Genomic DNA, 27,238 nt, shown 5'->3' with positions numbered 1-27,238 from the left:
CAGCTTCTTGACATTTTTGTGTTTCTTTTTATCGCTGTATAACTGATTTCAATTGAAAGTCTGTGTGCGCTAGTACCTCTTGCCACGAGTTCCCAGAATCCTTTGCGGTTCTACCCGTGAATGACGTCACATTTTCAATCTCTATATAATATGCATGTTAAATTTTATATTTGGGGTAAAATATCAAGTCTTTTCAAGTAAACAGGTTCAAGTCCAATTCAAGTCCCAAGTCATTGGTGTAAAAGTCCAAGTCAAGTCACAAGTCTTAGAACATTTTTTCAAGTCAAGTCTAAAGTCATAAAATTAATGACTCGAGTCTGACTCGAGTCCAAGTCATGTGACTCGAGTCCACACCTCTGCTACATACAATGCTGACCTGGAGCTCTTTCAGACTAACAACAGACTTTATTCACGTGATTATAAACACGATCACTGATGCATTTCTTCTCCCATACAATATTTCCCCAAGTGCTCTGATGTGTCTTTTTGGGGGGGCATTTTGCAGTCTGGAGGATCGGCCCAGATGCTGCGATAGCGTCTGCCAGATGGAAGGAGAAAAAAGAGTCCACGTGAGAGGTGTGAGGGAGGAGGCTGCATATATATATATATATATATATATATATATATATATATATATATATATATATATATAGTAAAAGTAAAGTCTATTTTTAAAAAAACAAAAAAACGGAGACGGGTGGGCCTGAATGCATCAGTAGTTTACCCGCGGCTCCTGAATGCATCACTCAGATCACAGAGGAAGGAAGCAGCGAGGGGCAGAGATGGAGAGGTGAAGCTGGTCCAACAGAGGGGAATAAATCGGAGTTTATTCCGGATAAGAACTTTTAATCCAATATTTGGATTAAAATGTTCGTGATCTCAGTTTTGGTCCTTGTGGGGACAGGAGTGACGGTAAACAGCGGTGAGTTTTAGTGTTTTTGCACACGTTGATGAGACGGGTTCAAACCGAAAGAAACATGTGGCCTCGTTAAGAACATGTCAGACGAGTTTAACTTTTATAAAGTTTTATTGTATTTATTTTCAGCTAAGCTTACTTTTAGTTATGTTTTGTTTAAATGTTGAGGTTATTCATTCTGATGCATGTTCAGTCATCCAGGTAAGTAAATCTCCAAAAGTTGATTCTGTTCATCTGGACGTAGCGTTTTGTGGGAGAAACGTTTCGTCACTCATCCAAGTAACTTCTTCAGTCTCAGCTGACGGCAGGTTTCCCCGATCTTATAAACAGCACATTTGCATAATGACTGAAACCAGCCCACCGATGGAACAATGGGCTGTTGGCAATTGGGAGGTCAGTTCCTTAATCTTAATTATCCAGATGAACAGAATCAACTTTTGCAGGTTATTCATTAGTTTCAGTGTTACTACCGGTTTAATGTGGCTGTTATGTGTCAGACAGAGGATTTAAGAAGTTTATAGCGGATGTTTTAAAATGATGCAGGATCCCTGATCACAGCTCTCTGCAGGGTTAAGGAGATCTGTTTATAGGACAGCACCGTGCTCTGTCCTCAAGATTTCCCACTAAATGACGAACACAGATCACATCTGTGCTGCTGAAGAGCTCTGACTGCTTTTTAAAGGTGGTCTCTTAGTTTCTCTGTTCCTCCCTCATGGTTCAGGAATATTATACATTTTTCTGTTTTAATAAACAAAGTCAAGTTTCAGTGAAGACAACAGAAACAGAAAGGTTTTAATACTCTGTCCTTGCTCCCAGCCTAGGCTTCATTCATACAGGGATGCAAACTCACCTCAACATGTAAAACTGGAACTATTAAAAAAATTAAACATTTAAGAAAATGCAACCTTTAATCCAGCCTCTGACTGAGGCTAAAGTTGTGTTGTTAAAAGTTGTTAAAGTTGTTAAAGTTGTGGTTGTTTTTGAGTCGGAGTGTAAAAACACTCGTTAACAAAACTTTATTTTCTTGCAGGAAAACCAAATGAGAACAGGAAGTTCTCTGTCTGATTTCAAACTTCTGTAAAGTTTGTAGGTCTCAAACAGCTCAGTAACGTCTTCACACAAACCTCAGCTTTAGTTTGAACTCTCAGTTAATATCAGTTATTACTGTGTATTTGGATGTTTACAGTTACAGCTGAGACTAAAATCACTGCATTACATATTGAAACTTTAAAGAAAGACGTGTTTATGATGTTGGAGACGGTTTGGGTCCAAATATTTGATTTATTTCTGACCTGCAGTTTGAAAGAAGCAAGAACAGAAAAAACATTCAGTTTCAAACTGTGACAGAAATAACACAGATGATTATTTACTGCTGCTCACTGATTGTTCATGACTGAAATACCAAAGGGCCAGAGCTTCTGATCCATGGATCTTCAAACATACCTGCCCAGTAAAAATATCAGAGCTCATCCATCCTCCTCCTGTGTTTTCCTACCTGTGTGACTTTCAGAGATTCATTCCCTCACTTACATCTACACTGGACTCTCCAAACCCGTTGGACTGCCGGGCATCCACGAGTTCACAGCCATGGGTTTGCTGGACGGCAGGATGATCGATTACTATGATAGCGAGAATCAGACAAAAGTTCCCAAACAGGAGTGGATGAGAGAGCATTTCCCTGCTGATTACTGGGAAAAAGGCACACAGTCCCGCAGGATCAAGCAGCAGTGGTTCAAGGTCAACATCGGCATCCTGATGGAGCGAATGAGACAGAATGACTCTGCCTGTAAGTCTTTGCTGTGGTTCAATGATTTGTTCACTCAGGTAAGATCCATGAAATCTGAAGGACCAATAATCAACAACAAGACCAGAATCAAACTTTATTAATCCCAAAGGAAATGATGTGATCACAGTTGCTCCAACACAGTAACTGACTAAGTTAAACAATACAACATATTGCAGAGTTACAAAATATATACAAACATACAAACACTCCAATTATAAATGTCCCAGTATATTACACCAATTATATATACATATAAGTATTTCTCTGTAGAGGATGTGTAATTATTAATCATGGAATCATCAGCATGTCCATATTTTCTCCTCTGATGTTTATTTAAACATTCATTTATTAATATTTGCCCTCCTGCTTTCAGCCCCTCATGTTCTTCAGTGGATGGTGGGCTGTGAGGGTGAGACGCAGCCTAACGGTGCGCTCAGGTTTGTCCACGGCATGAGCAAGTATAACTATGATGGAAACGACTTCCTGTCCTTTGATGATAAAAGCAGAGTCTGGGTCGCTCCAGTTAAAGAGGCACTTCCTTCAAAGACAAAGTGGGACAATGACCAGGTGCTGAAAGAGTACACCAAGGGATACCTGGAGAACGAGTGCATCGATTGGCTGTGCAAGTCTGTGACTTCTGAACAAAAGCAGCTGAAAAAAGCCCGTATGTATGACATAATGATCTGTGTTTTTCTATTCATTATTACTGAAGTCTATAGAACTAACATCAGCAATAGATTCAGTGTAATAGCTCAGTGTTTTCTTTGTTTTTTTAATTAAATCTATGCCTGCTGTCAGAAGGTCACCGTTCATGTTGAGAGGAGATCAGTTGATCCTCCTGACTTGTTGTAACACACACTGTTCATACAGACATGGAGAACGACGATGGGGTTTCTGACTGTGGTTTTCATGGATGTCTGCAACACTTCTAGTAACCATCGTCGTCAAAGGAGCTTGCAAAGAAAAGCGTCTGGACTTCTTTAAGTTACTTGAAGACGTTTCACCTCTCATCCGAGAAGCTTCTTCAGTTCTAAGGTCAAATGGTGGAGAGTCCCAGATATAAACCTAGTGGGAGTGACCCCCCACAGAGGGACAAAAGGACCCCCTGATGATCCTCTAATCGCCTGAGCCAAGGTGTGAAATTGGGTGTGGGCCCCAATCAGCCAGAGTTTCGGGTGGGTTCATTGTGAAACCTGGCCCCACCTTATCATGCGAATTTCTGAGATCAGATGGCCCAGGATGTGAGTGGGCGTTAAGGCGTCTGGGAAGGGATCTCAAAGTAACCATCTAGTAACCATCATTTTCCTGCCACTGAAAGATTTCCACATCATGCTGTTAGTCCGTCTGACTGAACTTTCTAGAACAGAAAAACAGACCAACATCTAAAACTGTTATCAATATTAACACTGGGGTACTTGTCAGACTGAACTTTGACCTTGTATGCTCACAGCACTGTGATGGTCACCATCTTTGGATCAAAACCAGTTTCTTTACATTTAAAGGTTTGTGATCACATCATCACACAGACTGCTGTACTTCAGGATGATAAATCGTCTTTCGTCTGAAGCAAACTTAAAATGAAACCGTGATCAACTGTAGCCCTTTCTTGTCTGACACATTTCCTTAAACATACCTACACATTTCTCAAATCCTGTCATTCACTGGTGTACGTGCTACAGGTCTGTGGTTACTTTCAGCTCGATCAGGTTTCCTTGGAACAGGAATGATATCAGAGGTTTTCCAAAGATCAGGAATGATGTGGGCATCTATCAACTGCTGAAAGATGGAGCTCCAAGCTGATGTCAGCTCCTCAGGCCCAGAGGACGTCTTAGAGCAGCCATGTTTAAACTGTGACAGTTACATTATCACCACATTCATTAGAGGACGGAGAATCCAGCTCTTTCATGCACTTTGCTGTAAAGTCACCAGTCTCAGACCTCACTGCAGACCTTTACCAAAAGATCAGATTGATTTCAGTTGGTCCGTGTCATGTGACCTGTGCAATTGTCTTTTAATGTAAAATTGGTCACTTGGAGGTTGAAGGTGCTGCATGCTCGACCTCTGGGTGACCAAGGGGTCACTGCAATTACTTGCAATTGGTCCCAGAAACAAAAACCCCAAACGCTGCAACTCTATTCCCCTCAATTTTTCATACCTCACTTAACAGTCAAGGCCGCAGAAAACACAGCTCATATAAGACATTCAGTTTCATACACTGCTGTGATCTTTCAGAGGTAAACCATATTCACATAATTATGTTTTAATATTTAGTGACACAGTTTTCATTTCCTCCTTCCAGCTCCACCTGACGTGTACGTGTTTGCAAAGAAGTCCAGAGTGGAGACAAACCTCACCCTGACCTGCCTCGCCACAGGCTTCTACAGCAAAAACATCATTGTAAGGATCAGAAGAAACGGGCGTGTTCTGACTGAAGACGACGGCCTGAGTAGCTCAGGAGTTCTTCCAAATAACGACGAGACCTTCCAGAGACGAGACCATGTGGAGATTTTGAAGTCTGACCTGTCAAAGTTCAGCTGTGAAGTCGTTCATGAGGCGACCCGTGTGGATGTCGTGAAGACTTGGAGTAAGAAACTTTTTTTATTGTCTCTGTTGTTGATCATAACTTTGTTTCTTCAGTCAGAGCAGTGAGCTTCTCTGTGTCCAGCAGATCTGCATCATGACTGTCCTGATCACAGTCCTGTGGTCAGAGCCATGTCAGTCCATCTGAGAACAAAGCTAGCATGTCACATTTAGCCCAGCTCTGCAGCCTCGAAGAAGCAGAGGAGCGATCTCCTTCAGAGAATCACTGAAAAGTTCCAGATATGAACAGGTTCTGTTTCAATGCCGTCCCCTCTCAGTGACCTCCTGCACATCACTGCTGTCCAATCACTGACTTCATCATGACTGTGGCTTCAAATCTACATCTCAGTAACAAACAGCAGCAAATAACATGCTGACAGTGACCTCAGCCTAAAACTCACGTCTGTGTTTCAGAGAACGGTGACCATCCAGAGGAACCTGGATCTGGAGCTCTGATCTTGGCTGCGATTGCGCTTTTTGTTTGTGGAGGTCTGGGTCTGGGTCTGATATGCTTGCATAAAAAAGGCTGTCTTAGTAAGTACAGTGAGCTGTTGTGTATAATTTACATCACAGCAGCTGCTCCAGTCTTTCAGTCTTCAAACACTTCAGTTATTATTTTATTAGGACTCCATGAGGGGGTCAAAGGTCACATGTCAGTCATGTGACATGATGTCAGACTTTTCCTGTCTGCAGCTTCTAATCCAATAACTTTGACCCCTCTGGGACATAAATGTAGTTTTTCTTTCCAGAACAGAAATGATTGCTGTTTGCTGATAGTGTGCAGCTCGTTTCCTCCACCGTCTCCACTCAGACACATCTGCATGTAGAACTTTGAAACATTTCAACAACATTTAGTCTGAATTACAGCAAACTGTAGGATTATACTTCAGCATGTTATTCATTCATTCATGTCAATGACTTGAACATGTTGCTGACTGAGGTCTGATGATATTAGAGTTGGTCCGAGGCTCAGCACACTGAGCTGTTTCACACATGTAGAACAAACCACTGAGTTCATCCATGATCACTGACAGTCTGTGTTACGTCTGTTTACAGGAGGCAGACGTGTAGCCAACGACAACCAAGGTAACATCTTTATTTTCCTGTCTTATAAAGTTTGATGTTCAGAGACTCGTGTCAGTCTGAGCCGATCCTTTAACAGATTAGTGTTTGCTCAAAGACGCTCAGTGTAGCGCAGAGGAGGTGAACAGGCAAACAGAGTGGAGACAGAAACTTGAAGCATGAGGAGAAAGGTTAGAGCAGCCAGACTCATGGTTACCTGTGTTCAGTATAATAATAATAGTATACTATTATTATGTAATAATATTTATACAGCAGCAGTGCTGAAAACGTTTAAACGTTACCCTGCAGTTCATAAATAAAAGAAGCATTAAATGTTTCCTCACATGTGGAGCACGCTGTCCTTAACTAACCTGTGTGTATGTGTGGGTGGGTTGTCCCTGTGGTCATGTGACCGTACCCCTCCTTAATGGCAATGGTACATGGTTCCTTCTCCTTCCTCAGATAAACATAACAGATTGGTTTAAGACTGAACAGATTGTAGAAGATGGGTCTTAATGTTCTGTATGTGTTTATGTAGTAACAGTGCCTCTTTTATGTCAGGGTAGTAAAGTTTGCCGTTTTGCTTCATATAGCTCAAAATGTATGTTGTCTTTACAGGAAGTGTAGCAGTGGTTGTAACAAATGTTGAGGCTGACAGTGAGAAGGTTGAGGAAGACGAGGGTAATGAAGACGAGGCTGAGGAAACCAGTCTCAGAAGCAGCACGGGTAAGTTTTCCTCAGCTAATGTGTAGCATTGAGCTCCGTGGTGTGTAATTATAAGTCACATTATTCTGTACTGTGGTAGTGACGGAGACATTTTAAACTCATGTTGTAGCTGAATACTTTTTTCTTCTTTCTCCGGTGGCTTTTACTCTGCCCCGTAAGTATAATGTAGGATACTACTGCACCAGTCTGAGAGCAGTCTCACACTGGATCCACATCAAGTCGATCTTTGCTAGCTGTAAAGCATTAATAAATAATTTATTATTTAATAATAATTTATTAATAATAATTTCTTATTTTCCTAATAAAGATCAGATCAGTAGGTTTCTATTTTTGGAAGTCCTTCTTACATTTAATTGATTTAAATTAAAGATAGAAAGTAAATATTTAATTGTGTGACGGTCCCTTACACATAAGCATGTATTAATTTTCATGATATGATCAGGTTGGTGCATCGCTCACTGAGAACCTGCTGTATGTTTTCATATTCTGAGTTAGAGCGAGGGGAGAAAGCAGCTTTGCCAAAGAACAGAGAAGAAGTCAGAGCAGATCAGCCTGTGTGTTACTTTACATGTAAAATAATACTGTTGTTCATCCCTGCAGCTGATGGCTCTGACAAAAAAAACAAGGCTCAGGATTCACACTAAATCTTCTGCCACAGAGAATATGGACTGAGGTCATGCTAAATCCAGTGCCTCCAGCTGTATCGCTGCCTTTGACCTTTCCTCTTTGGCCCCCATGAAAAATCCAGCATCACTAATTTAGGTGTGAAAATGGACCCCAGCCTAAAACTCGACTCACATGTCAAAGTTGTGGTTAAGTCCTCCATCTTTCGGTTGAGGCAGCTGTCAAAAATTAAGTCCATCCTGTCTAGAGGCCACCCAGAGACACAGATCCATGCATTTATCACCTCTCGTCTGGCTTATTGTAATTCTCTTTTTTTTATAAATCCAGAGGAACCTTTGAAATTTTTCCTAAAATGTGGAATGAGCTGCTGCTGGAGACAGGCTCCATCTCCTGCTGTTTTTAAATGTCATAAACTTTTACTCTTTGTACATACTTATTTATTCTTGATCTCTTATTTTTTATTTTCTTTTTGTACAGCATGTTGGTGCTTTAGAAATAAATTGAAAGTTGTTCCATGAAATGTGTTTTAAAAGTGTTCATGCTTCTTTAATGATGTGACAGGAAACTTTAGTACAGCATATCAGGAGTTTAATGAATTTAGATACACTGGTGTGATCATTGTAATGGTGTCTTGGTCAAACATAGTAATTAATCTTTTTTATTTATAAGGCCTTGGAGAGTTTCAGTGAACTGCAGGATGATTACAAAAACCAAACCGTGTCTAATACTAATGTGTAAATACATTGATTAAGCACTGGCTGGACTTGCCAAAAATGACAATTTCTTTTTTTGTTTTCATTTAATGTATAAAAATTTAAGAACATCTACTGTTAAATGTCTTCAAGGCAACGTAATAACAACTGAAATGAATCTGTCTCTGCTTTTAAAGACAAAGAAATATCCAAGTCATCTGCAAAACAGTGAAATGAAAAGTTCTGTACAAAAGTACCGTTTACTCCTAGTGGCAACATATACAGTGCAAACAAGACTAGACCCAAAATAGAGCTTTATGGTACAGCATCATTAAGAGGGGCTGTTTTAGAGCTGTTGGGGCCCATGTTGGCAGACAAGAAGGAACCAACCCAGGGTTTAGCAGGCTGGACGCAACAGTCAGTGTCACTCTTTGCTGCTGGTTATGAACATGGATCGCACCAGACAGTGAAGTGCAGCCAAGCTGGTGTTTCATGCCTGGCACATTTTATGCGAGCTTGAGTGTAAAATGTGAACATTTTAAAGACTTAAGTAATCGTTTAAACCACCTTACTTTCTTTTCACCGTCTGCAAACTGATCTGGAGCATAAATGAGATTCACAGAAACAGTCTAGAGCAGGGGTGCTCACACTTTTTCCGCATGTGAGCTACTTATAAAATGACCAAGTCAAAATGATCTACCCACTACAAAAATCCAAAACATATACTTATTTATAAATATATTGAGGATTCTTTATATCTACAATGTATATACATGCATAACCGCAATATCCAATATTTCACAACACAATTAACTATGTAAATTTTTTGTCATTACCTGAGTTTACTCTGATGACTTGCACTGAATTGAATCAGCCAGGGATGCATAGTCCGGACAGTAGCTGCTGACGGCCAGGTTTAAGAGAAAAAACCGAGAGCTAAAAATTGGAGTTAACTCGCTGACTAGCTTGTCAGTTTTACTACACTTCGCGCCGCTGTTTGCGCATGCGCAGCGACCTAAGCGTCAGAAAAAATCTGCTGTCATCTGACTGGCTTCCCTGTATCAATCAAGTGACGGGATGGATGATAGGCTGGCATCTATTTTTTTAATGCCATGCGATCTACCAATACTACCTTTGCGATCGACTGGTCGATCGCGATCGACGTATTGAGCACCCCTGGTCTAGAGAAATCAGAAAAGTTTATTAATCCCAGAGCAAAGTGTGCGATGACAGTTCCTCCAATAAATAAGAACAGTAACAAACAAGGTAAAGTGTCATATTCAATAATACAAAATATCACAAATGAGCTCTTATATATAAATGTCCCAACATATGTCACGCAAAACTGTAGTATAAATACACTTTAAATGGAGCTGTCCCTGTTACTCACAGTTGTTTTCTCAGTAGAGGATGTCCAGATTTTAACAGTGTACAACTACTGCAGTGTGAACTTCTGCTTTTAAATGGAGGGATTGAAAAAGAAGGAATCAGAAGAGCCGCATGTCTCCTCCTCTGCTCACATCTCTGCTGGGAGGATCTAGGACATCAGGACTAGGGCTGTTCGATATAACGATATATATCGGATGAGGATATAAAAACATCTATCGTTTCATTTTACGCTATCATTTGTTTCGTGGTGTCGCAAAATAAACTTTACGGAAATATTTTTTCATCGTTTTGATGGTCACTGTAGTGGCTATATTAATTTCTTAAAGTTCTCTCTTTCTCTTTTATTTTATATAACCACACTACAGACAGACAAGCGCCTGTTTTTATGCACTGTGGTTAGCAACAACGACGGTAAAACCATTGCGTGTCCACTTGTTTATGTTCCACATAAACCTTTCACAATAAAGCTCAAGATCCTGTTGAGACTTTTCAAAATAAACCGAATCACGTGAAAGATGCAGAGTATTTACGGATGAGAAGCAAAAAAGAGCCGCCAGGTGCTAAAAAATAAACCTTAGACTCAAACGCAGCACGCTGTGTAATAAATACTCACAAAGAAAACCACTTATGTATAAAAATGTATAGTTTCATGCATCGGTTAAAACACTCGACTCCAGCTACATGACGCGCAGCTGGAAACACTTCCTGCAAGTCGAGCCGCCCGAGATTCACAGAATTTACAAAAATGTTGCATTTTTGTGATTTGTATCGTTATCGGACGATAGAATTCTTATATCGGGATATGAGATTTTGGTCATATCGCACAGCCCTAATCAGGACAGGGTATTACTTGAGTTAGACACATGCAATTGATGCATTTCAGCAAATAAAATTCACAACTAAAGAAATACTGACCGAGAATTAAACATCTGTATATTAAAACCTGGTTTTGTTTCAGTGGATCTTCTGCCTGTGTATTAATGCTTTGGAGATAAAACAACAATTTCCTGATGCGGACAAAAAGTGGAACAGGCCTGTGGTTATCTTTCATGAATGCTGCAGAAACAAGCCGACTCCTAAAAATGGACTATGTCCACATGTTTCTGTTTCCAGTCTATCCCTGGAGAGTGACCCAGTTGTTCATTAACATGAACTCATGTTTACTGCTTTGTAACAAAAATTATTATTTTTACAATGAAAATACAGAAACAAAAATACACAGTACGCCACAGCAGATCATCTGCCTCCATCTCACCCCGTCTCTAGCATCCTCCTCTACCGTGCCAACTCTGCTGATTTGTCTATTTTTGTTGCTGAAAAGAAATCCAAGTTAGGTGCTGGTTTGGGAACTATACAATCACGAAGCCTCAAAAACGGGCAGAAGTAAAAGGGGAGCAGCTGAAAGTAACTGTGACAAGAGAAGGTTACTGGCCTTGGTTTGTGTCTCTCGGCGGTAAGATTCGAGAAAATAAAAAAACTTCCATAGACACTGTTGGATCGATGTAGAATAAACAAACAGTTCTGATTTCACTTTGTGTGCGTGAGGAGGAAAATAGAGGGGTACTCTTTTCGGGGCAATGAACCACAGGTGTGCTTGATGCTGATGCGGAACCGTGGAGGGGTAAAGGTGAAAGGGCCAAAAGAACAAAGCAAGAACAGGAGGAAAGGAAAGTGATGAAAAAGATTTTTCACCACAGTGAAGACAACTCACAGTTTCAGGGAGTCTTCATGAGCCACATGTAGACTCTGCCCTGAAGCAGCAAACACACAGGAGAAAAACACAGTGGGCACATCTTGGTTTCACTTTCCCTTTGAAAGGTCAGCAAACAAACAATGAATGAAGCTCAAATATAAATGTGCCAGCTTGGACACTGTTGTGGGACACCCAGCTGATTCCAAAGGGTCCTTAATAGTTAGTACCCACATTTCTTTGGTGTGACAGGAATGACTCATTTTACCAACATGAGCTCATCACAACCGTTAACAACAGACAAGTGAAACTGTGTGAACACCCGTCCTCTCTTTCCTCCCTCAGGCCTGTTAGGGACACAACCCTCTGTTATGCCACAGACAAACAGAGAAGCCACCATCAGTTACAAAAGCATTGTCACTATTCCTTCTCATTTTTAGATAAAGCTACAGATGATTAAAACACTCGCACACACACACACACACATTTTTTTTGCCATTTTTGTAAATACAGCGAGCCCAACACTAGGAATAAGACAAGGAGCCATCAGCACAGCGTCAATGAATAAATCATTAAGATGTTACTCCAAGATGAGCTGACAGAGTGTCAGAAGGTAAGGAGGATCCAAAATCATGTAATCTATCACTGACACACAGACAGAGGATAAAACATGAAGAAATCTTACTAGTGTCTAGAAAAAGGCCATTCCTAAAAGACAGCACAGAGGCCCTGAGCACCAGATCTATAGAAGCCAACACAACCCTGCAGGCTGTGTAAAGGTGTCACAAAGACTATCCAGCACATGAGATGCAAGCTAGGACAGCGTACAACCAAGTGGCTGGGAGATGGATCCCCAAAAATCCATCTGGGTCTGATGATGTGAAATCTTTGCTTCTTTGGTGAATCTTACATGTGGAATCAACCTGAATACACAATCACTGCTTTGTGAAACAATTACATTTCACTGTGAAAACTTCACAATGAATAACAAACACAACCATCCTGATCTTCACTCAGTGAAGTTACATTGCTCTGACCTTTTCTCAGAAGCAGCTCGAATTCCTGTAAAATCCCCAAGAGAAGTGACATCATCTAAACTGTATGTCACAAGCCTAATGTTTTACTTTCTGTTTAACCATCTACTTCCTGCCCCCCCCTCTGATTCGTGTGAAAGCTTAATGCTTCCTATAATCACTCCACTGTCTACAGCCTCCTGTCACAGATGAACACTCTCCAAGTCCTCCTAATTTTTCCGTCGCACACTGGCGCCACCAGGCCCTCTGACCACCACCAGTAGGCAATGGGTGAAGTGTCTTGCCCAAGGAAACAACGACCGAGACTGTCCAAGCCGGGGCTCGAACCGGCAACCTTCTGATTATAAGACGAACTGCCAACTATTGAGCTACGACCCCCTTGGTGGCAAGACGGGTAGAGGGGACAGAGAGAGAAAGAGAAGAAGAGGATCTAAGACACCAAGATGGGCTGGTGATCTGAACCAGGTCAGAGACATATGGAGGAGAGAGATGATGAATAGCCGTATACACGGGTATTTTGAGATTGATACAATATTTGACCAGGAGCCAATGAAGCTGCTGCAGGACAGTATTGATGTGGTGGATAGAAGGAGTCCTGGTGATGATACGAGCAGCAGAGTTCTGGACGCCTTGGAGCTAGTGGATGGATTTTTGAGTAAGACCAAAAAATAAGTGAATGACAGTAATCGATCCGGGAAGTAACAAGGCTATGAACAAGAATGGCAGTGGCATGTGGAGTGAGAAAAGGACGGAGCTGATTAATGTTGCACAATTGAAAATATGCAGACCGAGTGGCATTATTAATGTGTGAATTGAAAGACAGAGTACTGTCGAGGATGACACCCAAACCTTTCACAGAGGAAGAAACGAAGGCGTGCACCGAGGACAGCATGAGTAGTTGTGACTGACAGGTGCCTACACCATAAATCATTAGAAACTGAAATCTATACATGTGTTTTTAATGTTTGCTGCGACCTGATGGTCAGTTTTTAGTGCAAACTACAGAGTACAAGTGCAGTGTGATAGAATAAAATTTTATGTCCTCTGTTTGTACAACAAACATTCTGATAGATGCATAGATCAAACACTGCAGTAATTAAAACCCGACAAGAGCAAAGGCCTCTGGATAGAGTCTTTGCAGTTTGCTGATGGCGTCAGTGAAGTCTTTCATGGCTGTTTCAGCATTTTCATCTGGTGCTACATAAACTACAGAAGGTCTGCACTGGATAATCAACAACACAATTATCTATCTACATCAGAGCAGTAAGTGCGTACACTGTCAGACATGTGCACCAGGATTTAATGTAGAAGCACAAACCACCTCTCTGCCACATTGTTTGGGAGCTCATTACTTAACCACACATCCATGAAAAACATGTAATGAGCAGCAGTGGATAACCTTGTGAGGGTTACAAACAGAACATCAAATCTCAAACAGTACACTTCATTTTGAAGATCTACAATCTACAGTGTGAAAAACCATCAGAATGAACATTTAAAAGGTAAGTAAACAAATTTGATGTCGAGGACACAAACCCCAAAAGGCACTGAAGAAACAGTAAGACACAAGCGAAAAAGGAAGACTGAAGCTATAAGTACACAAAGGCTAATAAGGGTAATCAAAGATGTGAAATCAAATACAAGAAACAAAAGGGTATCAAAGTAAAACAGGAAGCAATGTAAGAAGGGAACAAAAAGAGCAAGATTAGCATTAAAATACAGGAGAATATAGAGGAGACAGAATAAACTGGAACTCAAAGAATTAAAGATAAACTACCAACAGAAACTTCATTGGAAAAGGTAACAAAAACCTGAGATTATAATCATAAAGAAACCAACTAAGAAAAGGTCTGAACAGAATCGTGGATTGTAATTTAATTTAAGTTTGTAGCACACAACACCAGGTTCAGTTTTAACTGCCTGTCTCACTGATATAAACTGAGCCAGAGTTTCTAAATGCCCATCCTGCAGTCAGTGTGTGTTTGCAGATGAAAGGTAGCAGTGGGCGGTGTTCTTGCAGGACCACCAGTCTTTTAGCCTGTGGTTAACAGATGTTCCACAGCACTGTAGTCGTTCAGTTTCCTGTTTAACATGAACATGTGAGCAGACTGCAGAGGTGCAGGTGTTTCACACACCGTCACATGTTTTATTACACAATGTTTGAATCTTTTGACAGGAGAATGATTACATGTAAGTGCTTTAAATCCATTAAACTTCCATTACTACCATTCAGTCTTTGACTGGTCCATGTTTTCTTCATGTATTTATTTATTCATCAAAGCATAATATTCCAGTTTAAATCTGCGGCGTCGCACGTTGTTCAATCACAGAGATGTGACGACCACAATCTGACAGATTAAACAGGAACTCAGAAGTGATGCTCAGTGATCACGCCAACAATGTCATCACAGTCTTCAGCCAGTCTCTCCCTAGCTTGGGTGGCTGGTGCTGTTACCACAGGGATAAGGTCACTTCCTGTCACATGTGTAATCAGAGATTTGTATAAAGAGTCAAAAAGAACTGAGCTTGATAAATAACTGAAGAGGCTAAGAGTGTTACCTGTGGCTCTCCATCGATATAAAGACACCATGAGCAGAGTGGAGATGAAGTATGGACAGAACACCACCAGGTGGAGGGAAACCCTGGACACAAGGTGGGGGGAGGAGGGTTCATGGGCAAGGGTTGTGTTTGTAGGTTTGCCTGCAGAGAGAATCCCACCTGTTCAGTGAATATGTGGATGAAGTAAGAGGTGAAATTAGAGTGAAGCTCCTCACCTGTGACAGTGATCCAGCTGGATGGAGACTCTCCATGACCGCTGATGTCACACTTGTAGAGGCCTTCATCAGACCTGGAAACATGCTGGATGGTCATGTGACCTGTAGGCTGCTTCCTGATGAGGGAGCCATCTTTATAGAAAGCAGCTGGGAGGTTGGAGGGAGGGGTCTTTGTTTTACAGAGCAGAGTGACGTCATCTCCCTCCATCACAGGGAGGACAGGACTCTGCAGGATCACTGATCCACCTCAACACAGAGACAAACTACAGCATTTCATCCATTTACACACAGCTTCATCAACACTAACTCCACACACTCAGCTTACCAGTGACTGTCAGGTTAACCATGTTACTGATGGGACCCTCTCTGGACTCACACCAGTAAACTCCACTGTCCAGTGGGTCGATGTAGCTGATGTTACAGGAAGAACCAGCTGATCTTCCCCACTCATCTCCACACTCAGCTCCGGTGTCTCTGCTTGTGTTTCTCCTCAGAGTCCATCCAGCAGAGCTGTCGTCCTCCTCACAGCTCAGAGACACAAAGGCTCCTTTAAAGACCTGAGAGCTGCTGGGACTCACAGTCAGACGAGCTGTGAGGAAGATGCATATTAAGTACAAGCCAGCACTGAGGTCCAAAGCAGACCTGCTGTGGGGAACTTTGTGAGCTCAGTCAAAGCTGATCAGTTTTTTTTTTAATGTGAACCTCCAAGAAAGTTAGAACAGTTTCTTCAGGTGAACATACTTCCTTTATGCTTTTGGTAGCATCAATGAACTTTCAGCAGGCTCCTGGATAGCTTAGTGCAATAACTATAATATCATGCCACAATATAAAAAATGCTCAGAGCTTCTATTACGGTGTAGCTGATATCAGGTTTAAACTGTGACAGGAAAAGGTTACTGACCTTGGTTTGTTGTGCAGATCAGCAGTGAGGTTGAAACTAAAGAGAAATAACAGGTTAGTTTAAAGCTTCACATTCAGGAAAAAAGCAGCAACGCCATCAGTCTGGTCGATCTACAGACTGAAGAAGCAGAAAACAGGAAGTGTTTTTTTTTTCTCTTTTTGTCTTCACAAACTGGATGTTTGTGAAGCAACACAGTGAGAGTCCTTTCTTTTTAATCCTTTTCAGAAACCAAAAAACATCACAGCATACTTACAGAGCAGCCAAAGTGAAGAAACTTTCTCCATCTGCAGGTGCTACTGAACTTTGATCGGTCCACACTAGCATCAAGCGAGACCCTCCTCCTCCTTCCTCTCTTACAGGGAGGTAGTTCTGTAGTTTCCACCTCTCATCATTATGAGAAAAAAAGTTTATATGGCTGAAACATGTCAGTAAACACATTTTTTAAAATTAGGTCATGAGCAAAAAACAACAAAGAAGGGCGTAAAAAATAAAATCTAGGAACCAACAGACACCGAAAATCTTGTTCCACAGCTTTACTCCTCCCAAACCTCAGTTTTTCCTTCAGCTACAGCCAGATCCATACTTCTCTGTGCCTCTGCAGCTCCACAGACTAACCAAGCCTGCCAGCATACAAAATGGAATTGGAAAAAATGTCTAACAACCAATGGGGAGTTCAGCTTAACATCCATCAGCCACACTACAATGCTCATGAGAAGTCACGTCATCCTTTTACAATTACCAGACTCACCACCAGATGGCGCTCAAACACGACGAATTAGATCACTGCTGTTCAGGACGTCGGTCTGCAGTCTGACCTTCAAATTAACCTGTGTACTCCATCACACAACCACACACTAATGGGCAAAGCCATGTTAAACACAGGAGAAACAACTAAACTCTGAACAAAGAACAGGAGGACACAATACTGTTTAAAGTTACGCTCATGTGACACATACAAGTTTAACAGCTCTGGTTCTGAGTCAGCCCAGGATATGAATCTGGTCAGTCAGCTGGACGCAGTGATTGAATGAAGGCTGAGTAACAGAGTTTCCACAGTATGACAGAGACTTTCTGTGACCTGCACTGGTTGAGCCATTAAAAAATGTTTATGTTATGTCTGTAAATCACGTTTTCTTTTATTCCAAATGCTTCAAATTTGAACATGACTTTAAATGTAACAACTCAGTTTCTATGGATTTGACTGTGGATCTGACAGAGATAAAGATCGGCCCTGATTTTGAATCGAGTTGGAATAAAGTTGAACAAGTTGGTTCCCACTTGAAAAATTCTTATTCTGTCAGTGATTTACCTTCATGGTGAAGTTGAAAATGTAATAACTGCATTTAGTTGCCTTGTATTTGTGACATGTGCAATGACAATAAAGTTGAATTCTATTCTAAAGGTCAAAAGGTCACACATACACACCTTTGTTGGATTAACTTCTTAGAAAATATTTTATCTCATCAAGTTGTAAAGTGTTCAGTGACAAATACAGCACATAGTGTTTGTACCATTATTAACAAAGAGGAAAAAAACACATGAGCCACATTAGCTGTTTTTGCAGCAGCTCAAATGTGTCTACAAAACATTCGTTTTTAAAAGAAATATTTATTTATTTTAATAAAAAAAATGCATTTTAGCTGTGTTGCAGTTATATTATGTTTTTCACTGTATTCATTTACTCTTCGGGGACTGTACCATCAACTCAAACTGTAACAGTAACAACAGACTCAAGAATCAGGTGACATTTCAGTGCAGCTCGTTTCTAGCTTCATCGCTCTGCAGGAGATCCTCATGGGTTTGTTTGTCTGCTGGTCTTTGTGTTAGAAACAACAGACATTAAACAGTAAACTGGTTCTTATGTAACGCTTTTCTACACAACTTGCCTCATTCAAACATTCACACCAGCACTTTTTCTGTGTAAGAGCTTTCTGTCTAACATTTAGACTCCAATGACTGCATCTGAGAGCAACTTGGGCTAAGTATCTTCCCTGAAAATATTTAGGATGCAGACTGGAGCAGACAGGGATCAAACCACACCAACCCTCCCATTACTAGGGAACCTGCTCTACCCCCACAGCTACAACCACCCCAATCATTAAAATCAATGCAGTTGCTACAATCACTGTAATCACCATGGCTGCTATCTGTCCAACACGCCACTTTTCTCTCTCCATGTTCCCTCCAACATCCCTGTTTTCTCTCTCAGTGTTTCCTCCACCCGAGGTATCTTTAGTAGTCTGTTCCACCCTGACATTGATGGAGCTCCGCTTGTTTCTTGTTCTCCTCATTCCGACAAAACACTCATATCTGCCCGCATCATTGAAGGTGACTTCCTTCAGAATCACTGAAACGTCTCCATTCTTCATCTCCGGGTCTCTCAGCTTCACCCGTCCTTTGTAAGACAGATGCTGATATTTTTCATAGGAGCGCTGCTCTCTGTAGTACCACACGTAGTCTGTCAGCTCAGGTCTGCTCCACTCCAGCAGCTCAATGGGAGCATCTGCAAAACCCCAACACTGGAGAGTGGCGTCCTCTCCCTGCTTCACTGTGATCACCTCATCCGGATCTAAACCACAACAGAAGAACAGTCATTAGTGCTTCAGCTCAAAGAAAACTACAGGGAAAAACCCAAAAAGGTCAAAGTGTTTCATATGTGATGAGTGGACACACAGACACATCCAACATCCAGGTGAGACTGAAATCACGCAGATCTGCAGAAAGTAATTTAAACTCTAGCCAAACATTTGTGCTTGCACACAGGGCTGGAATGGGACAAAACCTAAATCATAAAATGAGGCTAACCCAGAGAGACAACTTATAACTTGTATTAATTTCAAACAATAACAGACCATGTTGATCATATTCTAATAATCCAGCTGAAACGCACATAACCAAGAGTGAAAATATAATATATGTAAATGTGTGATCAGTTCACACATGTAAATAGTCTGCTACTAAGACGCTGAGGTATACATCATCTGCAGCAATCTGAGAAAGACAAGTGTCACAAAATTATAAATGAATAAATAAAATTATCTGCCCTCACTTGATGAACTCCAAGATATTTTCGTCCGTCACACGAGTGTCGTTTCAATCAACAATTCAACGCTGAAAACCACAAAGTAGTGAATCACAAAGCGAAACTCCAAAGACGTGTGACAGGATGACTCAGCAACAGGTGAAAACACATTCTGGGAATCCGAGCACAGAGCGCAGACCTACCGCAGGTTACACTCGTTACCTGCATGTTTAAATTCATTTTTCATTCATGTTCATTTATCGTGTTTGACGAATGTTTTCGTAAACTTTGAGAAAGTTTAAGAAAGTTCACGAAAACACGCAGATCTGCTGAATTTCGTAAACTTTGCTGAAGCATTTCGTAAATATTTCAGCAAAGTTTACGAAAACAGTCGTTCCTCACCGATGATGATGATGAACTGGCAGGTCTGTTACCGACAGCTAATATCTGCGTCCACACATGAAGCGAGCAGAACAGAAGCCGAAAGTGGACCGCATCCTCCAAATGCAAGGATGGCGCAAAAATAAATAATAATAAAAAAAAACACACGCATATATCAACCAGTTCCTATTTGTTTACCTTTTGATAGTGAAGTCCAAATCATCAAAAAGAAAAAGAAAACAGATATGAGCCACATTCCTGTAGTTTAAGTGATTCCAGCGCAATCGCTTAAAGAAAGTACGTATTGCTGCGTGCAGGATCCATATATCGCAATGTCGATACCAACTCTTGTACATATACGGATCAATGAGATCGACACTTTAGATGCGATGTCATCGAAGAGGAGACCCGACTGTGTGTGCAAGAACCGCTGCTTTCACAAGTCACAGAGCCGCTGCAGTTTGTTCCTCCGCCTTTCTTTTGTTTGGATTGTTGTACTGTCACGTGACTCATGCAGTGTCGGGCAAACAAGTAGCGTCAAATATTACACTTTGGGAGTGAGAACGTGTTGGCCTGAAAACACGTGACGATGTGAAACTACACTCCAAGATGAGCTGAGTGCCTCTGACACCTGGGGACAGAAAGAGAGGAGGATCCGAAATCATGTAGCTAATGTACCATTGTCACACAGACGAGGACAAAACATCAAGAAAGCCCGTTATTGTCACTGTACAGGAATTAGATTGGTTGGAAAAAAACTTTGTAAAGATATCCTCTCCCTCCATCTATCTAAACTACTAAGAATCCGACATATGCATCGTCTGCAGCAGTTTAAGGAAAGGAAGTGTCACAAAATTACAAACAAATAGCTGAACTACTTCATAAAGTCAGTATGTCCTCACAAGATGCACTCCCAGATGCCAAAGTTGTTTCAGTTATTAGTGAAGAACACAAAGCAGTCGGTTACAAAACGAAACTTCAAAGACGTGTCACATGATGACTCAAGTCTGACCTGTGCCTTGATAAGGAACCCGAAAAAACACCAACTCCCTGCCAAGATTCTGGGAATCCAGGAATCCAGCACACAGAGCAGAGATCTGGCAGCTGGTACTGGTTGCTTTATATTTAAATTAATTTTCATACAATGTGTCTGGTGTTGTCTGAAGGTGATACTGACACCAATTTGGCACACGTAATCTTCTCAAAATTTACAACATAGTAGAGGCACTGTTATCTGCAGTGTAGTGGCAATTCCTTTTGTTTGATAAACTAAAAATCCCACAATTAAAAATCCACAAGCCACTGCTGCACTGAGATAATATTTTGTACGCAGGCAAAAGAAGTCCACTGTCCAAACTTGAAAGTTGCACTTTTTAAAGTTTATTAATCCAGTTTGGCAATATCAAGATCCATTTTTTTCTTACTTCCTGCTGCTTCTCCTGCTCTGGTAAAAAACCATAGGCCCACCCCAGTACGTGCTGGTTCTATACCAGTCTCTTTATTTATAGAAACAAAATGGCCCTGCAGCTCTTACTGACTAATGTAACAAGGTAACATCAAACAAAAAAAACATTGAAACAAATATTAACCTACAAATAAAACTTGTAAATAAACCCAAAATATAAGTAAACTAACAACAAACTTTAATAAATTTCAAAGTAATACAAATAAAAAACAAATAGCTCCAACATACAGCTTAAAGCTGGGTCCACACGGCGCTGAGGCGACCAGAGAGCAAAAGTTGGCCACATCTTCCAACTTCTGCTAACGTGAAAATAAATAAGAAAAAATCAGAAAAAAAAACAAGAAGAAAAGAAAACACACACACAAAACAAATGACTCGACTTCTTGTAGTGAGCCACTCCTTCCTTCTTTGCCTTTTGATAGTAAAACTTTGCAAAACAAATATGACCTTTCCAAGCAGATATGATCAACTTTCCTGTAAATGTCCCTGACTTGGTGCTGGATGCAGGAGTGTGTTTGATGCTCTGTTACAGAAAGCTGGTTTCAATGAAATGCAGATTTTTCTCTCTGGTCCACAAACAGAGCTAATAACTGTGAGTTAGTTTACAGGATGTAGCTGTGAGACTACTGGCTCCTGTTCATCCTGCACATTCACATAAAGCAACTGTGCAGCAGATTAAGTTTCCACAGAATTCCACGTCCACTAAAGCCATTTCATTCTTTTTCTTCTACTCTGGGATTATTAAATTATTTATTATCTTTTATTTATCCAGGTGAAAGTGTCACTGGGGTTAAGATCACATTTCCAAGAGAGACCTGCCATCTCTCTAGAGAAATCCGAATCAGAATACTTCATTAATTTTATGATCGGAAAGGTCAGGGGTTTGAATCCACTGAGCTGCCCAGAGGTACCCCTGAGCAAGGTACTGTCTCTAGACACTGCGCCCTGAGCGCTGGATTGGTGGCTGCGCACTGCTTCACTGAGTGAATGGGTTAAATGCAGAGAGGAATGTCCCTACACGATTAATAAAGGATAGTTTATTAATCCCAGAGGAAAGTATGTGAGCACAGTTGCTCCAATAAATTAGAACAGTAACAAACAAGGTAAAGTGCCTGTAGTGGCAATTCCTTTTGTTCGACCAACCAAACATCCCACAATTAAAAATCCACAAACCACTGCTGCACTGAGATAATATTTCGTACGCAGGCCCACCCCAGTGCATGCTGGTCCTACACCAGTCTCTTTATTTATAGAAGCAAAATGGCCCTGCAGCTCTTACTGACTAATGTAACAAGGTAACATCAAACAAACAAAACATTGAAACAAATATTAACCTACAAATAAACTTGTAAATAAACCCCAAAATATAAGTAAACTAACAACAAACTTTAACTAATTTCAAAATAATAAAAATAAAGAACAAATAGCTCCAACAGTGCCAACATCCCTACTTCCAGACTTGGTTGTACTTTGCTTGCACGTGTATTAATGTTTCAGAGATGCAACAACCATTTCCTGATGCGAAACAAAGAGCGGAACAGGACTGTGGTTATCTTTCATGAATGCTGCGGAAACAAGCCGACTCCTGAAAATGAACTGTGTCCACATGTCTTTGTTTCCATTCTGTCCCTGGAGAGTGACCCAGTTGTTCATTAACATGAACTCATGTTCACCACTTGCAGAAATGAAAGTAATGCAAGCACAGCAAACATCTGCTTAAGCAGCCGTTTGTCTTCATGTCAGTGTTTAAGACAATCAGGAATCTTAACCACCCACAGCACTGGATACAAATAAAAACAAGATGTGCAGGTCTATTCTTTACTTTTGTGATTTCTGTGTCAGCTGAGGTCTTTTGTTGCTATAAAACCAACGACTTGATCAGTTGTGTTTCTGTTGTTCTGTTGTTTTGAAATATTTGTATTTGTCTCCTTTTTGCTAAACAGCATCATACCAGCTAACCAGGCCCATGAAGTGGAGGTTAAATAAAGCTGTGATGTATAAAGCTGCTTTTCAGCTGGTTAACAAGAGAGTGGAGAAGGGATCTAACTTTGTATATAAATAAGAGTGAGCACGCATCAGTACAACCCGTCTACTTCTTCCTTCTTCTCTCATTAGGGATCGCCACAGCAGATCATCTGCCTCCATCTCACCCCATCTCTACCATCCCCCTCTAACGTGCCAACACTGCTGATTTTCTTTGGCGAACAGAAATCCAAATACATTTCAGTTTTAAATGTCTAATGGGATGAAAAATGAAAATGAAAATAAATTTCAGTAGAAATACCACAAGGAATTATCAACACTGATATAAGGCACAGTCATACATGAACAAGTGAACAAATGTTAACAGTCTGTAGTTGATTAGACATTCATTTTCATCCAGTTGTCCAGTTCAAGTTAGCGGAGGGTGATAGAGTTGTGGCTGGAGCCTGTACAATTCCCCAGCTTCAGAGAGTCTTCAGGAGGCACATGTAGACTCTGCCCTGAAGCAGCAAACACACAGGAGAAAAACACAGTGGGCACATCTTGGTTTCACTTTCACTTTGAAAGGTCAGCAAACAAACAATGAATGAAGCTGAAATATAAATGTGCCAGCTTTGACTACTGATGGGACACCCAGCTGATTTCAAAGAGTCCTTAATGGTTAGTACCCACGTCTTTGGTGTGACAGGAATGACTCATTTAACCCACATGAGCCCATCACAACCGTTAACAACAGGCAAGTGAAACTGTGTGAACACCTCAGGCCTGTTAGGGACACGACCCTCTCAGTGATGTCACAGCTAAATGGAGAAGGCCCCATCAGTTACAGAAAGCATTGGCACTGTTCTTCCTCATTTTTAGATAAAGCTACGGACGGAATAAAAAAACTAAACACAACAATAGCCATCAACCTCCTCCTGACGAATTTCTATTTTTCATATTTTGTGCCATTTTTGTAAATACAGCAAACAAAACACTAAGAATAAGATCGGAGCCATCGGCACAGCGTCAATGAATAAATCAGGAAGATGATACTACAAGATGAGCTGACAGCGTGTCACATGGTAAGGAGGATCCAAAATCACTGACACCCAGACAGAGGACAAAACATGAAGAAATCCTATCAGTGCCTAGAAAATGTCCATCTGAGCACCAGATCTAAAGAAGCCAACACGACCCTGCAGGCTGTGTAAAGGTGTCACAGAGACTATCCAGCACGTAAGATGCAAGCTAGGACAGCGTACGACCAAGTGGCTGGGAGAGATTACAGGAACATCTGAACTCATAATGCCCAAAAATCCATCTGGGAAGGATGATGTGAAATCTTTCTTTAGTGAATCTTACATTTGGAATCAACATGAAAACACAATCACTGCTTTGTGAAACAATTACATTTCACTGTAAAAGCCTCACAATGAATAACAACAATAGCAAACAGCCATCCTAAATTCAACTCAGTGCAGTTACATTCCTCTGACTGTGGGTGATTCTGGGCTTCTGCTGACACCTGGTGGATACACTACAAAGTTTACAAAAATCATTTAAACACATCATTTAAACTGTATGTCATATTCCTAATGTTTTTTCATCATATCATATCATGTTTATCACTGTGAGCAGCTTTGTCTTTGTGTTTTGTCTTATAGAGCATTAAATATGAGTGTGATCTCACGTTCTCTTTAACGCTCCTTTAGCATTATGCTGCCTATATTCCCTCCACTGTCTACAGATGAACACTCTTCAAGTCCTGTTTTTGTCTCTAGTTCTTGGGTCTACAGGTGAGTGAAAGAGCATTCTTACATTTTTATTCTTTAATGGTATTTCTGTTGAAAAGGGTTCATGTTTTTCATCGTCTCATCAGTGTTGCTCATGAGTGATAAAGGTGCAGTAGGCCTCTCTTCAGTACCAACAAAGTATGGTTCTAGACTGAGATGTGGAAAAACAAAACTGACACTGCGACAGCGACAGCGACTGACCAACATTTCAGAGGACACAATAAGATAAACGAGGCTGCAGTGACTCACAGAAACATAGAAGCCAAACTCAAATTCAGTTTTATTTATATATCACAAAACAACAACAGGGGCCTCAAAGCACTTTATATTGTGAGGTAAAGACTCTACAGTAATAACAATGATTCCCATCTGTGGTTTGTTTGTCTCTGAGCTTTGTGTCAGATGCAACAGAGACGACACTAATCAGTAACCAGTAAACTGGTTCTTATGTAATGCTTTCCTACTCTATCTGAGCATTCAAAGCCCGTTACACGCCCGCCTTATTCACTCATTCACACCAGCACTTTCTCTATGTAAGCCTTCTATCTGATGATGGGAGTTGACAGTTTTTGTTAGCTTGCAGAATGATCTTTTTCTTGAAATCTCATCTGTGTGAACATGGTCAACAACAAGTAGGCTAATGCTGTTAGACCTGTTTTATTGGCCTGACAATGTCTGCGTGTTTCAGCGAAGCTGAACACAACATGGAGATTATTGTTTTACTTTTCACAGAATAAATGTTTTAAAACACAAACTCTTGGACACAGTTCACACGGCTCTTATACTGCAAGTCAAACCTTCTTTGGAGGATTGGAGGAGAAAGTGAGTAACTCTGCAGGGACCTGGTGGACAAAGGTGATAATGACACATTAACCCTTTAAGACCTACCATAGAACCAAGTCCGCCAGAGCTTATATTATATTTTTACATGCTGTAGTGCCATTTTTGGGAGCATTTCAAGTTGCTATACATCAATACAACCATTATAGCCCAAACTTTAACAATATGTCTGCATTAAGTGCATAGAAATTACATAAATTGCAAGAAAATGCAATAAACTACAAAAAAATTGAAAATCGTTTTTGTATTTTTAATATATATTTCTAGTTAGAGAAATTTAAGAGGCTTATCCCTCAAAACTGTAAATACAAAAAAGTTGCACGAAATAACAGGAAATTTATTTTGAGTGTATAGCCTTGATAGTTCATGCTGACCTCTATTCTAACGTAGGAAGTGTTATGAACAGCTGATCGGATCAGCAAAGCGTGTTTCTGGAATATTATGTTACCCACCACCTGCTTTTCCCTGTGTGGATAAGTAATGTCTGTGTGGCACTGAATTTAAATCAGTCACACAGTCATTTATGAGGCAACATAATGAAGCTCTGTTAGCACCATTATACTGTCTCACTCTTATTTTCTCACCTTTGCAGCTTGTTGTCTTTGTAACAGCTGTTCTCTTACTCATCTGCCTCCCTCCTGCTTCTTGGTGTGTGTGTGTGTGTGTGTGTGTGTGTGTGTGTGTGTGTGTGTGTGTGTGTGTGTGTGTGTGTGTGTGTGTGTACCTCCCTCCTCTAGAAGTGGCTGTTCTTTAGTGGTATGTAACCTGCACCTCTCCTCGTCATACTTCATCAAATTGTTATGTTACTCAGTCAGTGCGGTGGCTGCTTCACTGTTTAAACTTTCTCTCGGTTCACTTTTAGCTGTTAGTCACAGACACCCACCTGCTGTGCTGAAGATCCAGTTGTGAGAGCCAGCCTGCTGTTCTTAAACCCACTAAGAGCAGAAATCCTGTGAGCAGAGTGGGCTGGTCACTAAACCAAATCAGAGGAAAGACAAAAAAGAAACCTGTCTGACGGCTCGCTGATACAAGCAAATAAAATGTATCGCCAACTGCTGCACCTGTAACAGACCGAAAACCAAAACAAAGATACGACATGTGGGACACAAAAATGAGAAATACATAAATCAACAATCTTCTTATTGTGTGTGTGAGTGAGAGAGTGTCACAAATATATGTGATAATGAGGGTGTTGAAGCTGCAGCGACGCCCCCCCCCAGAAGCCTGAAGGTAGACAGAGGTGAAACCGGGACAACCGGGCCCCAAGAGTACCAAAGGCCCGACAAATAACCAGATTTTTTGTAACCTAAAAAGTGTCATCTGTGCCTTAAAATGTGCGTGACATATCCCAAAACTATGACACCGTCAGTGACAGTAACAAACTGATCAGGTCTGATTGCAGTCTGCTGTGTGGGGACTTTCACCTGCTACTGTAGGGTCTACCTTACAGTAGCAGGTGACTGTTGTTGATTTGGGGCTGTATAAATAAAACTGAACTGAAAACTGAACCTGCCCCAAATTTCAGTGAATCATGCTTAACTGCGGTCAAAAAGCACAAAGACCAACGAGTCTGACTGGATTCTTTGGTGGGGCCCTGA

The 27,238-nt window shown here is 40.9% G+C and overlaps 2 protein-coding genes across 6 annotated transcripts; one reads left to right on the top strand and one right to left on the bottom strand.

Moving 5' to 3' along the window:
* The first annotated feature begins 737 nt into the window (after positions 1-737).
* LOC113019541 (class I histocompatibility antigen, F10 alpha chain-like) lies at positions 738-8,214 on the top strand. 3 transcript variants are annotated; one of them, XM_026163295.2, is made up of 8 exons: positions 739-922; positions 2,427-2,702; positions 3,076-3,366; positions 5,002-5,286; positions 5,697-5,816; positions 6,339-6,368; positions 6,963-7,070; positions 7,671-8,214. In XM_026163295.2, the coding sequence occupies exons 1-8, from the start codon at positions 868-870 to the stop codon at positions 7,712-7,714; spliced, it is 1,209 nt and encodes a 402-aa protein (XP_026019080.2). In that variant the 5' UTR covers positions 739-867; the 3' UTR covers positions 7,715-8,214. The 3 variants fall into 3 exon arrangements, 1 of the variants encoding a protein (XP_026019080.2); XR_013906379.1 differs by lacking the exons at positions 6,963-7,070; positions 7,671-8,214 and having other exon boundaries at positions 738-922; positions 5,371-5,816; XR_003272042.2 differs by lacking the exons at positions 6,339-6,368; positions 6,963-7,070; positions 7,671-8,214 and adding an exon at positions 5,371-5,532 and having other exon boundaries at positions 738-922.
* Positions 8,215-13,517: 5,303 nt separating this feature from the next.
* Positions 13,518-20,117, bottom strand: LOC145425660 (Fc receptor-like protein 5). 3 transcript variants are annotated; one of them, XM_080298891.1, is made up of 8 exons: positions 19,776-20,109; positions 16,687-18,743; positions 16,428-16,556; positions 16,175-16,210; positions 15,599-15,862; positions 15,274-15,519; positions 15,059-15,199; positions 13,518-14,974 (listed from the first exon to the last, which is right to left on the bottom strand). In XM_080298891.1, the coding sequence occupies exons 3-8, from the start codon at positions 16,456-16,458 to the stop codon at positions 14,868-14,870; spliced, it is 825 nt and encodes a 274-aa protein (XP_080155017.1). In that variant the 5' UTR covers positions 16,459-16,556; positions 16,687-18,743; positions 19,776-20,109; the 3' UTR covers positions 13,518-14,867. The 3 variants fall into 3 exon arrangements, with proteins under 3 accessions (XP_080155017.1, XP_080155018.1, XP_080155016.1); XM_080298892.1 differs by having other exon boundaries at positions 13,518-14,947; positions 16,428-18,743; positions 19,776-20,117; XM_080298890.1 differs by having other exon boundaries at positions 16,428-18,743; positions 19,224-20,108.
* Between the last annotated feature and the right edge of the window lie 7,121 nt (positions 20,118-27,238).

Source organism: Astatotilapia calliptera, chromosome 3 (assembly GCF_964374335.1).
Source record: "Astatotilapia calliptera chromosome 3, fAstCal68.1, whole genome shotgun sequence".
Taxonomy (NCBI): domain Eukaryota; kingdom Metazoa; phylum Chordata; class Actinopteri; order Cichliformes; family Cichlidae; genus Astatotilapia; species Astatotilapia calliptera.
Note: the sequence above shows the minus strand (reverse complement) of the source record. Positions and strands in the feature narration are given on the sequence as shown.

What these genes read in the sequence shown, in the direction of transcription:
- LOC145425660 (XM_080298891.1), bottom strand. Translation starts at nt 16,458, where the DNA reads ATGGAGAAAGTTTCTTCACTTTGGCTGCTCT. An exon ending in GGTTAACCTGACAGTCACTG is followed by an intron (nt 15,520 to 15,598) that starts GTAAGCTGAGTG and finishes CTCTGTGTTGAG; the next exon opens with GTGGATCAGTGATCCTGCAG. An exon ending in CAGCTGGATCACTGTCACAG is followed by an intron (nt 15,200 to 15,273) that starts GTGAGGAGCTTC and finishes TTCTCTCTGCAG; the next exon opens with GCAAACCTACAAACACAACC.
- LOC113019541 (XM_026163295.2), top strand. Translation starts at nt 868, where the DNA reads ATGTTCGTGATCTCAGTTTTGGTCCTTGTGGGGACAGGAGTGACGGTA. An exon ending in TGTAGCCAACGACAACCAAG is followed by an intron (nt 6,369 to 6,962) that starts GTAACATCTTTA and finishes TTGTCTTTACAG; the next exon opens with GAAGTGTAGCAGTGGTTGTA. An exon ending in CAGTCTCAGAAGCAGCACGG is followed by an intron (nt 7,071 to 7,670) that starts GTAAGTTTTCCT and finishes TCATCCCTGCAG; the next exon opens with CTGATGGCTCTGACAAAAAA.